The sequence below is a fragment of the Aedes albopictus genome, chromosome 2 (assembly GCF_035046485.1).
Source record: "Aedes albopictus strain Foshan chromosome 2, AalbF5, whole genome shotgun sequence".
NCBI classification, from domain to species: domain Eukaryota; kingdom Metazoa; phylum Arthropoda; class Insecta; order Diptera; family Culicidae; genus Aedes; species Aedes albopictus.
The window spans coordinates 146,248,013-146,261,157 of record NC_085137.1 but is presented as its reverse complement, the minus strand read 5'-3'; the positions used below and the strand labels follow the sequence as shown (position 1 = coordinate 146,261,157).

General features: G+C 37.3%; 2 protein-coding genes across 2 annotated transcripts; one reads left to right on the top strand and one right to left on the bottom strand.

Moving 5' to 3' along the window:
• Window positions 1–7,575: 7,575 nt before the first annotated feature.
• Window positions 7,576–8,438, bottom strand: LOC109421067 (protein G12-like). Its single transcript, XM_019695561.3, has 3 exons — window positions 8,057–8,438; window positions 7,831–7,997; window positions 7,576–7,762 (listed from the first exon to the last, which is right to left on the bottom strand). Exons 1-3 carry the CDS (start codon window positions 8,403–8,405, stop codon window positions 7,655–7,657), a joined length of 624 nt encoding a protein of 207 aa, XP_019551106.2. The 5' UTR covers window positions 8,406–8,438; the 3' UTR covers window positions 7,576–7,654.
• A 347-nt stretch (window positions 8,439–8,785) lies between these two features.
• Window positions 8,786–9,607, top strand: LOC109421068 (protein G12-like). Its single transcript, XM_019695562.3, has 3 exons — window positions 8,786–9,173; window positions 9,231–9,397; window positions 9,470–9,607. Exons 1-3 carry the CDS (start codon window positions 8,825–8,827, stop codon window positions 9,575–9,577), a joined length of 624 nt encoding a protein of 207 aa, XP_019551107.3. The 5' UTR covers window positions 8,786–8,824; the 3' UTR covers window positions 9,578–9,607.
• Window positions 9,608–13,145: the final 3,538 nt, after the last annotated feature.

The window sequence follows — 13,145 nt, the reverse complement described above, 5'->3', positions numbered from 1 at the left end:
TTGTTTTCGATAGGATGAAAATGTAAGCACTTTGCTTAATATGAATTCCGTTCCCCTATGTGTAGAATAGTAACAAACCGTGTTGTTCGATTGTAAACAATTATTCCAATGACGTTTATTTACTTTCTCCTGGTTCTCAGCCTACTCTCTGAATAATTATGGTTATAGCCTACTACATCTCTCCCTTTCTTCAAATAGAAGAACTATCCTTTAAGTAGAAATATCCTATCACAAAGTAGAACAATATGCAAGACCTTGTAATAAACAACATTTGATGATTTTCGATTGAAACCCCGTTGCACTCATATAGTGATGTCCAAGACTTCCTCCAGGAGATCCTTTCGTGAATCGTCAATACCCATCAGGCAATCCTTCCTAAGTGTTCTCCGATATCCTGGTATAGCTTTGGTTATCTATATAGGAATATGAAATTGCGATTACTAAACTAATCAATATCTTGATGTAATTAGCGTTTACTTAGCCACTTTTACATACGATTACCTCCTCCGTTTTATCAGTTGGTTGAATACTCTTACCACTGTAGTTGGGAAAGTGCTTCCTTAGATTCTCCTATGTGCCAGCTTCATTTTTCTTCTTGATATGTTCTTCAATTTTTAAAACTCATGTTTCTTATATGGATGAGTATCTATAATAGACTCCAAGATACATTATTCACAGATTCTCATACATAAAAGTTACTAAATATTACGCCAAACAAACTGAGCTGAACTCCTTCATTTTGGTCTGTAAACAATAAAATCAAACTTGAACTAAGATTGGATTAGGATTCGTAATCCTCTTGATCGATTATCTCCAAATAGACTAGGATAACTTTATCCCCTCTATTCCCCTCGGCCCATATAGCCGAGGCGGTAAACGCACGGGTATTCAGCATGACCATGCTGAGGGTGACGGGTTCGATTTTGGTCGGTCCAGGATCTTTTCGTAAAGGAAATTTCCTTGACTTCCTTGGGCATAGAGTATCTTCGTGCCTGCCACACGATATACACATGCAAAATGGTCATTGGCAGAGGAAGCTCTTAGTTAATAACTGTGGAAGTGCTCATAGAACACTAAGCTGAGAAGCAGGCTTTGTCCCAGTGAGGACGTTACGCCAAGAAGAAGAAGAAGAAGAACTTTATCCCCTTTATTTGGGTACAGAAACGGACTAGAACTCTATGAGCTCCCTACGTTTCTTGCTAGGAATGGACTAGGATTTGTAATCCCCTACATTCCATTTTTCTCTACTCCAAATAGACTAGGATGACTTCACCCCCTATATTTGGATACAGAAACGGACTAGAACTTGCCGAAAGCTCCCTACGTTTCATGCTAGGAATGGACTAGGATCCGTGACCCCCTACATTCCATTACTTTTGCTTCTTCGAACTCCAAATAGACTAGGATAACTTTATCCCCTATATTTGGATACAGAAACGGACTAGAACTCTCTTAGCTCCCTACGTTTCTTGCAAGGAATGGACTAGGATTTATTATCCCCTACATCCCATTTTTTTTTTAATTTCTAAACAGACTGCATGGGATCACATAATCCCTAGTATTTGGATATAGAACCATACTAGAACTATTTTAAGGTTCCATATAGTGCTTGGTAGAAATTTGAATGATGAGCAATTCCATGACGTTATTTGGAATTTGTTACAGTCGACCTAATCACGTTAAATTGAATACGTAAAAAAAAACCTGCAAATTGATTTATATTTTTTTTCTGTTACTGTGTGTTTTGAGCACTGACACCTTCAACATCATTTGATTTCATCCAATTTTTTTTCAAGTTTCATACATTTGCCGTTCATGTCATATTATTATGTACCTGATTTGCCTCTTTAACTAACTATTACCAACGTTTATAATGTTCTTGAGTATTCTCACAGTTCCATGCCTTCTGTGCATGTCATTACAACTGTTGATCGCGCTGCCGCAATATGTTCAGACAATCAAGACTTTTTTTCGCTGCTGTTCAATGTAATATGAATTAGCAAACACACCTTTATAAGACATAACAGTCTAAAGTTCGTTAAGCCAAGTGGTAGCAAAGGGCAAAATTCCCGTAGCTTATAATAAAAAAAACGTTCAAAATGGTTTCTCCTGTAAATCGACGCTTTATGCCATTTATGACTGACTTAATTGTTATCATCGTGTTGTCATGTAATTTTGAGCGATTGCTCGCTAAAATTTCAAGATTCAGTTGCTAGTTTTACACTCAAGTATTAACTCATGGTAAGAAGCAATCAGTAAATTGTAGTGCACATCTCAGATCTGTCTGATTTTCAAAAGTGTTAAGTTCCCAAACATGTCATCATGTGAACTAAGGTATATCTATTCGTGGTTAACGATCACAATCACATCAATTGAAATGTTAAAGCTGTCAATGATGGTTAAAATTAACGAAGTCTTCTTTCTGTTGTTACCTCTAAACTAAGATAGAACCTGATTCTTATCTAAGTGTTCTTTGAAGTGAAAGCTTACTTTGACTATTACCTATTTTGCATCCATATGTTATGTTGCAAGCAACGTGATATTCTATGCTCAAACAAATAAATATGTGGTCTGAGTGTCATAAGTAACCTCACGGTCCCTAATCCATCCTATTCGAAAACAAGCGATTAGGGCACCAATTGATTCCGTTCTGCTTGTTTTCATATGTTTTCACTCTTAGCAAAAAATACAAAAATGTTAAACAAAAGAAACAACGTTTCAATCCTGTTTTTTCATTCGGACTAAAATGATAGCTACATGTTTACTCTGATAGCTACCGATACTTTATTTCCATTGCGAAAAGATTGTGTTTTGGCCAGACACAGAGCCCGTTACCATCCTGGTCTTGCTAAATACCAGCGTGTTTTACGCTTACTATATATGACATATGTCTGAGCACTAAGATGTTCAATAAACATCGTTAAAAAATTTTGCTTGTTTTTTTTTCAAATACAGAATCAACTAGCTTTAGAACAAGTGAAACAATCGGCTTCAAATACTTATTTCAGACACATTAATTTTATTCCGAAACTTTTAATAAACATTTCTTTTACAATTGCTGTAAGCCATTTATTCGAACTGATTATTCGACAAAACATATATATTATTTATGTCTGTTCTGCCAATAAACCGATTGTTAAACTTATTGACGTTCAGCTGATTTTATGTTTCAGTTTACATTTTAGTGCAAGATTTTATAATATCGCATTGAACATTAAAATCTGTTTAATTAAATATAATCAAATAGTATTATGTATTATTGCAATATTGGCTTTTCCAAAGTTTACACTACTTATTATGGATTAAATCCAAACAATTTGTAGCTTTTTATGGTATAGTGTATATTTATTATCGTACGTAGGTTTAGTGTAAATTCATCTAATTTAAATATCCATACCTTAAATTGCCGAATCAAATGATATGTTTTCATCTACTTGCATAATATTATGCTTACGTTAGAAACTATAGAATATAAATCATAATGTCTTCTCAATTGCGTTTGTTGTGGCGTGAACGAAGAGTTATGTAAAAAGATAATAATGTATAAACAAAACCTGGCTTAACTGAAGAATGTCCAAACAGAGTGAAAAATACGTATATATTATTTGATTAATTTGAGTATGATTTTACGCACAAATATTTAAAAATATTTAACACGTTAGTAAGAAATCTGAGATCACTTCGTTAAATTTTACATAGATCGTTTGGCAGAATGATCTTCTCTGAAATAGTTCCGTTGATTAAGCAACGGACAGTGATACGATAACATATATGCAATACATGCTCATTTTATACTTGATATGCATCAAGACCAAGAAATGCAAATAATAGGCAATATTACTGCATTATAAATGTTCAATAAATTTTCAATGTTAAAATCAATTAAATTCTTCACCCTCAGCAAACTTGTTGTAAATATTCGATCTTTCAAACAAAGCAACTGTGTACATCATCTGATTGCATAGCAACCTCGTAACAATTAAGAAAAAAACATAAAATTTTCAACCACTCCTGAATGGCACCTGCACTTCGATTCCACGCTGCTTATCACATTCTATAATATGTACCAGATTTACAAAGTTGATTCAGTAACCCTACATTTTTTTCATGATATGATTTTCAACAGAACCATCACTATTTTACTGTTGTGCATCTCCTCAATCAAACCGGAGTTTCTGGCACATTTCTAGCTTCTTCCGTATCAAATACGGATATCCAAATTATTTTTTTTTTCAAATTTACACATGTTCAAGGTTAACTAAGAATTATATTTCCTTACCTCCTTCCTTCCTTTATTTGTTTTGGCCAAAACACCCGTTTTCCTTCAAACTATGTTAAGTCACGAAACTTTCTTCCTTCTTCGAAATACCGCGCATACCACACCACTACGTATTTACAAATTTCTGAATCTGCTATGCCTCTCCAAAGTAAATAAACAAATCAAACGTGGAAAACTGAACTTTATTCTCGTCGCCAATGTAGAATAGTAACAAACCGTGTTGTTCGATTGTAAACAATTATTCCAATGACGTTTATTTACTTTCTCCTGGTTCTCAGCCTACTCTCTGAATAATTATGGTTATAGCCTACTACATATGTGTGAAGCCCAGACAATTACCAGGAGTTTCACGAGGGACTAAACAAGAACTTATTTGGGATATTCGTTAGCAGTTAAGATTCCTTCTGTAGTTCTCCAAAAATGAATCTAGGATTCCTCGTACGATTCGTTGGATTATATCTACAATTTCGGATTACGGCTTTGCAGTCTTTGGATTATATCTCTTGAATATCTGTAAAAAAGTATTCCTTAGCCTTAGATCGATTCTAGAAGATTTCTCTTGGAGTTCGTTCTAGAATAGTATTCTTAAATTAAAGAAAAAAAAAGTTTTTATTGACTTATTCGATCAAGCGTGGTTTTATGATTGCATTAATACTTTTCTCGAACTCGAAAAACGAAAAAAAAAAAAAACTGGAAATCGATAAAATAGTAGATAATTCTTGTTTGGCTTTTGAGGTCGCCATTGACGGAACGAAATTTGACTTTTTTCGCACTGGGGACTCGAAAATGTTCCTACCTGACGTACACGGTAATAAAAAATTCACTAAAATATAGGGGCGGGAAACAAGATCAAAAAAATAAAAGCTATATATTTCCAATCACAATCAATAAAAACATTGAGAAAAATGAGTTAATTTGTATTCTTGTACCATCGTTGTGGTTTAAACTGAGAATATGGGTGGGGCTTCAAGACCCTATATCCAGAAGTTCCTTTTAAATCCAGATGCTGCTTCTCTGATATTTTTTTTAGGGTATTATTAACTTTATTTTTTTCTACGGGAAGAATTCCCGTTTTATTTTCTTTCTAAAAATTTTCCATAAATTCTTTGTGAGATGAGATTCCTCCTGAAGTTTCTTCCGGGGTATCCCCAGAACTAACTGAGGTTTCTTCGGGAAGGGATAAAGGATTTCATCAGGAGTTTCCCCTGAAATTCTTCACAGTGATGCTTTGTCTAACATTCTTTCATGTAATTATTTGGATTCTTATTCCTTTTGGAATTCGTCTAGCAGTTAACTTTGAAATAATATCGGTGTTCATTCTTTAAATCTTCAAGTTCTCTTTTCTGGGATTCAACCTGACATGTTTATTCTGAAAATTCCTCAGATTTTTGTCTTTATTAACACCCGAGCGATCGCGTTGTTGTATTTCGTAAAACGCGTTGAAAAATTCTCGGTTTTTGTACTCCGCATTAGTATGATGCTGGCGGTAATGGCCAACTGCCGGAAGATTAACGAGATTTTTACCGTGAGGTACTTTATCTTGGGATCCATGGATGATTTCATTCCCGAGGGGAGAACACACCACTCCCGACAAGTGGGATTCGATCCCAGTTCCTCGACGTTCCACCTGACTCCAAAAATCCTCCAGGAGCTTCTTGTAGAAATCCAACAGAAATTCCTTTTGGGAATCTACCAGAAATTATTTCTTGGAAATCTTTCAAGAGCTCCCTCTGAAAAACCCCCAGGAGTATATTCTGAAAATTCAACTCATGTATTTTTGGGGTTCCCTTATGGAATTCATAATTAGTTTCTGTAATCTTCCAGGTTTTTTCTTGGAATACTCCAAAATTTCCCTCTGAAAATTCTTTAAAAGTTCCTAGTTGGAAATCTACAGAAGTTTCTTTTTGGGGTTCATTGTGAAAATCTTTTTGGGATTCATGTGCAGTTCCTTCTGGGGCTGTTTATGTGTATCTTTTAGTTTATTTTTACGAACAATATTGTAATAAACCCAGAAGGAACTTCATAAAAATTGCCCCATCACAAAAAAGCACAACAAAACAAGAACCTAGATCAATTATCCTAGTCATTCGAATATTCGGTGTGTTCTTTTTTCAGATAACAGAGCGACGTGTATCTCAAAATCTTCGTAGAGGAATCCCAGAACCCTCTTCAGGAATTTCAGGAGATACTCCTGTAAGAATCCCAGAGGGAAATTTGGATGAAATATACCCTGGATGAATCCCAGAAGAAACTCCTGGACAAAGCTAACAAAGATTTTTATAAGGAATCCCAGAAGTAATCCCTGGAGATATCCCGGAACGAATTCCTGGAGGAATTCCGGAAAGAATCTTAGAGTCCGGAAAGAATCTTAGAAAAGAATCTTAGAAATTCCAAAGATATCTCGGGAAGAGCTCCTACAGAAATCTCATATAGGACCTCTTTAGGAATCTCAGAGGAAACTCCTGAAGAATCCCAGAGGGAACTTCTGAAGGTATTCTGAATTAACCTCTGGGAGAATTTTTGAGGGAACTCCTGGAGGAATCCTAGGAAGAAATTTCTGGAGGAATCTTGGAAGAAATTTTTAGAAGAACTCCATAAAAAATCGGAATCGTTGGAGAAATCATTGTAGGATTACTGGTTGGATTGAAACTCTCAAGGAATGTCAAAAGGAACTCCTGGTGAAATTCCTGAAGAAGCTCCCAGAGGCATACTAGAAGAATTCCTGAAAGAATCCCAGGAAGAGCTCCTGGAGAAATTTCGGAACTCCTGAAGAAATCTCAGCAAACTTTCCTGGAGAAATCGCGAAAGGAATCCCAGAGTTCCTAGAGGAATCCCGGAATCCCAGATGAATATATTCCTGGAAGATTTCCGATAGGAACCTATACAGAAATGCTTAATAAACCCCTCGAAGAATCTAATAAAGAGTTTCCTGAGGAATCCCGCTAGAAACTGCTGGAGAAGCCGCGTGTGGAGGAATCCTGGGAGAAAATTCCTGGAGGAATCCTAGGAAGAATGCTTGGGGGGAATTCCAGAACGAATTACAGAAGGAATTTCTGGAACAATCCTGCAAGTAAATCTTGAAGAAATTCCAGAAGGGGATTCTGTGGGAATTTGGAGTGCAATAACACTACCAAATCTAGATGTTGTTGAAATTTGAATATTTTTTTCAGTTCTATTTATAACAATCCTGACTTGATGAAATTAAAACTGTTCTAACATTGTATGCTATGTAAATTATTTACTCTGTTATTAGCAGATGAAAGCCATACTTAAATAAATATTAAAAGAAATTTGAATATGATATTTCAATGTCTCATAGTTTTATTTTATTCACACAACAAGTTTTAACTGCTGTTCGTCGCTTTCTAATTTAATTCAGAACCTTCCCCAACCGAAGAACCCGGCAACGAGATCGAAGAAAGCATCAACGTCGAGTCCGTAGTTTCGCAGCTTCTGCAGGAATGCCTTAACTTCCTTGGAGTTCTGAAGAAAAAAAACGTGTTCGATTATTTACAGACTGATCCTCACATCAGTAAAACTCATCAACTTACATCGTGAAGCTCGACAAACTTATGGTAATCCAGATTGCGCAGCTTGTCGAAGAAAGCCTTGAACTCGGGGCTGGTCTTCAGCTTCTCCTCGAATAGAGCTTCGAATTTCTTCAACGGCAACAAATCAAACACTTCATCGACGAATCCAGTAACACCTCCCTTTTTCACTGAAATTATAAACCTTTCTGTTATTTACATTCCTGAAAATGATTCAAACTAAACTTACAACTCTTGACAGCAGGCTTAACATGATGCAGTCCAAGGAAATCGGCAACCGTGTTCAAGGCATCGTACACAGCCAGATCGGCATCTTCCAGATAGTTCAGCACATCCTTGACTTCCATCAGCGCGAAGAATTGATCCCAAACGGCGGAGAATTCTGGTCCTTGCAGGTAGCCGAAGAATTCCTTGAATTCCTTATCGGTAACGAGGTACTGAAGAGCTACGCCGACCAATTTGTCAACCGGAACTAGATCTGCAAACTCCTGGAAGTCGTCCTTCAGGGCACGGCTATCCGGAATGGCCGAAGCGGTAGCGAATGCTACCAGAGCAGCAAGAACGAAAATGGTCTTCATGTTTTTGGTTTGGATCTACTTGGGAATTCAGGCGATACTGACGATTGGAAAGCAATAGCTAGCTTTTATAGTCTCGATGCTATTTTCGAGCACTAGCAACTAAATGTTGAAGTGGGTACTCAACAACGGATGTGCTCGGTCGTCTCTAACCACTTGAGATTTATAGTCGGAAGAAAAATTTTAGTTAGCTGTTGCTTTACGTTTGAAACCAAATATATTACGGAAAATATTGCCAGTGTTCGGCTTCAAATGGTTGGTAATCCAGGTGATTTACATCAAGCACCTGGCTTGACTGATGTCTGCAATCCTCCAAGTGGTTTCAATTATTCCTATAGGTATACCTATATAAGCATTCGACCATCCTTCTTCCAAACATCAGTGTTCTTTCAACCTTATTCAGTGCAACCAGTTAACCAATCATGAAAACTATCTTCGTTCTCGCTGCTCTGGTAGCATTCGCTACCGCTTCGGCCATTCCGGACAGTCGTGCCCTGAAGGACGATTTCCAGGAATTCGCCGATCTTGTACCAGTTGACAAATTGGTCGGCGTGGCTCTTCAGTACCTCCTGACCGACAAGGAGTTCAAGGAATTCTTCGGTTACCTGCAAGGAGCTGAATTCTCCGCCGTTTGGGATCAATTCTTTGCGCTGAAGGAAGTCAAGGACGTGCTAAACTATCTGGAAGACGCTGATCTAGCTGTGTACGATGCCTTGAACACGGTTGCCGATTTCCTTGGACTGCACCATGTTAAGCCTGCTGTGAGGAGCTGTAAGTAGATCGACTCATTTTTACGAGTCTACATTAAATTATGACACATTATTTTAGTGAAAAAAGGAGGTGTGACCGGATTCGTCGATGAAGTGTTCGATTTGTTGCCGTTGAAGAAATTTGAAACTCTATTCGAGGAGAAGCTGAAGACCAGCCCCGAATTCAAGGCTTTCTTCGACAAGCTGCGTAACCTGGACTACCACAAATTTGTCGAACTTCACGATGTAAGTTGATTACTAAACTGAAATTTCTCTTTTGATTTAATGTCTAATATCGTACATTTTTTTTTGTTCTAGAACTCCAAGGAAGTTCAGGCTTTCCTGCAGAAGCTGCGAAACTACGGACTCGACGTTGATGCTTTCTTCGATCTCGTTGCCGGATTCTTCGGTTGGGGAAAGTATTAAGAAAGGAAGAGCAGTCTAAACTACAGAATATGATTTTATGAATAATTCGTGATCGACCATTATAAATCTTTATCATACATTTTTTCTTAACTGAACATATTTCCTCCCCCTCTTCTTGGCGTAACATCCACACTAAGACAAAACTTGCTTCTCAGCTCAGTGTTTCTGAGCAATACCACAGTTGTTATCTGAGAGCTTTCTCTGCTAATGATAATTCAGCATGTGTATTTTATGCAGCAGACACCAATATCAGTGAAGGACCAGATTTGTATTGACGATTGCATGAATTTTTAGACTCTAGTGCAATTTTGTTTGAGTGAGATACAATTTGCACACTCACTAATACTAGTAGGCGTGTGCGTCAAAATATTTGACATTTTCCAACACAAAAGAGACGAGCTCACAGACGACAACCATCAGCGACTTGTTTTTGGGAAATAGTTCGTGTATCGGTTCCGGTCCGGCTACGTCCGGGTGAAACAAGATGTGAAATGAGGGTCAGAGTAGTTTTTCCCCGGGTTGTTTGCGCTGACAATTTACTCTTGACCAGGCTGTGCCATGCAGCTAATAAGGTGCCGTTTTTGTACCAATAGTCTTATCCCTGCTGAATCCATGAGTCTTCTTGTAGAACTAAAATAACAGTTTCTATCCGAAGTATACTTTCATACCTCTACGGACTTAATACATCCTCAACATCACTATGGATTTATTAGCTTTCTATCTGTAATCCATCGTTCCCCCAACTTGCCCCCGGCTGTTTCCGGCTTTTGGAATCCCCCATTGTTTCTAGATGCCTCAGATTCATCTAGCTGGTTCACCAAAACTATACAGAGGCCCAGTTAATTCAATTAACTCCGGATTCTTGAATACATGAGCTCTATTTCGATTTTTTTGCTGGCTGTCGGTCGATACGACGGTAATCAAAACAATTGAACTCATCAAATGTTGGGTGAAAAAATCCTAACAGTGTGGAAAAAAGTTGTTGTCGGGGTAACCGTGAGGAAACGTAGGTGTTCAGTGAGGTGTGCAAATAATAACTGTGCAAAAATTATTTGCACAATAGTCTATTAAGTGTTGAGAATCTCAATAGTAATGAGCTGAATCATTGGGTAACTGTATTGTTGAAGTTGCAAGAAATGAAAAATAAAATGACACAGTTACCCAAAGTTTTGCTCAAACAACATTAAATAAGGTGAGCAATCACAGTACCCACGCTTTTTGTATCATTTTTTTGGCAGAAACGGGTTATTCGCCTTCTCACCATGCAAAAATTCAACACATTACTTCAAATCTAGTATTTCACCGATTGCACCCTCTTGCACACCGATCAGAGAAAAACTTTTCGGAACGAACGATGAATTTTCAAATTATATTTTGAGATTGTGCTACTCGAATAATTGTTGTTGAATAAAGTGCCCGGCAGATGAATGGGAGTGTCAACCGTTACTTTGCAGATAAGATTTCTAACGCTGCCTTACGGACGATAATGTTGGGAAGAATAAAAAAATAGTCTCTTCGATACCACCCACCCGCCTCAAAAGACTTCAAAGCTAATACTCCGAACTACAACCTTCAAAATTCTTCCTAATGATTTAAATAGCCCATCTGATTTCGATTCAGACTTCTAATCTGTTAAATGATTGAATCAATGTTAGAGCTCAAACTTTGTCTGACGATGTCCAAGTAGCAGTGAAATTGTCATATGAAATTGATGTTGGGTCTTTAGACGTATGAAGAAAGCAGTTTTAACAAACTCCTGTTCTTGCATTGCAAATTATTTGATAAGATCCTTTAATAATATGTGTGCCTCTACAACCAGGACCTGAAGCTTGAGCTTCAGCTTGAACTTGATTGAGCTTGATTGACCGCCTGTCAATGCTACTCCAGTATCGCCAGACCAGCTACACTCACAGGGCTGCGAAACGGTGAGTCGATAAGGAGAGCGTCCAATACAGCTGTGGTCCTTACAAGTTCCTACCTCATGCTTCCACGGGTCAAGCGATGACAAAAAATCCCCATTGCGAATAACATAGGAGAAAATACGACCCGATACAATCGGCAAAGACCCACGCGACGAAATAAGGACTACGATTGGAAACTTGAAATATGGAATTGCAAGTCACTAGGTTTCACAGGATGTGACAGGATAATCTACGACGAACTACATCCCCGCAACTTCGACATCGTCAAACTCGGTAAGTAGGCCTTGACCGGGTTACAGGTCTTTTTTTCTGCGCTGTCAAGTTTTTTTTCTGTTTTGCAGGTAGATTTCCGTATCGAAGTATTGGATCAGAGAGACGAATTTGTGTATGCTGTATTGACGTAACAACAGTTGGAGTGAACCGAAGAACAGTTTCAATTTCGAATATTCAAGCTTTTTCCCGTATCTTTGGTGTCGTGGTTTTGGTCGTTGGTCATCCGTCAAGTTTGGTTTCGTCCTATTGGTGTTTGTTCTGAGTTTTCCCTGAAGTTCGAAGGAGTCTATTCAAGACAGATTCGACGTCGAGAGAAGGAGCATTTTCAAGTTCGATTGTTGGCGTTTGCGTTACCGGTCGTTTTCCGGAATTTGGTGTTTGTTAAGTATTACTTTTCTTTTTATTATTTGGTTCGGTAGGTTAGTATTTAGAATTAGAGTATTTCTCTGGTATTGTATTATTTGAAACAATCCCCGTCATTTTTCCATCATGGAGACTGACGGGGATGTAGTTCCTGCTGTTTCTAGTGAAACTGCTTCTAAAACTAAACCTTTTCGAGTGAAAACATATCCGTCCACATATTTGGGACCTTTTGTAGTATTTTTTCGTAAAAAAGAAAAGCCTATCAATGTTCTTCTAATTTCCTCTGAAGTATATAAAATTTGCAAATCTGTCAAGGAGATCAAAAAGATTTCACTTGACAAATTGAGGATTGTTTTTGGATCTCGTGACGATGCTAATGCATTGCTAGAGTTCAAACTGTTTTTCAATTCATATCGAGTTTATGCTCCATGCGACTCGTGTGAAATTAACGGAATAATTTATGACGAATCTCTTGAATGCGATAAAATTTTAAATCGTGGTTCTGGAGTATTCAAAAATAAAGCCATTTCTCCAGTGAAAATTTTAGATTGCGTTCGCTTATCTAAACTAACTTTCACTGACAAAGAATCCTCATATTCACATTCAAACTGCATCAAAATAACATTTGAAGGAACTGTGCTTCCTGATTATGTTGTTGTTGATAATGTTGAATTTGATGTTAGGCTTTTCTATCCAAAAATTATGCATTGCGATCGTTGTCTTCTTTTTGGGCACACGTCGCAATTTTGTTCCAATAAAGCAAAATGTTCCAAATGTGGTGGAATGCACTCCTCATCGGAATGCAATAAACATTCTGATGTTTGTATTCATTGTAGTAAAAAACATAATTATCTGAAGGAATGTTCAGTATACATTGATCATCAAAAACAATTCAATTTAAAAATTAAAAATAAAAATAAACTTTCGCATTCTCAAATTGTAAAATCTAGTGACAACATAACTTCCGATAATATTTTTGCACCATTATCTCATGATGTTGATTCTCAGGA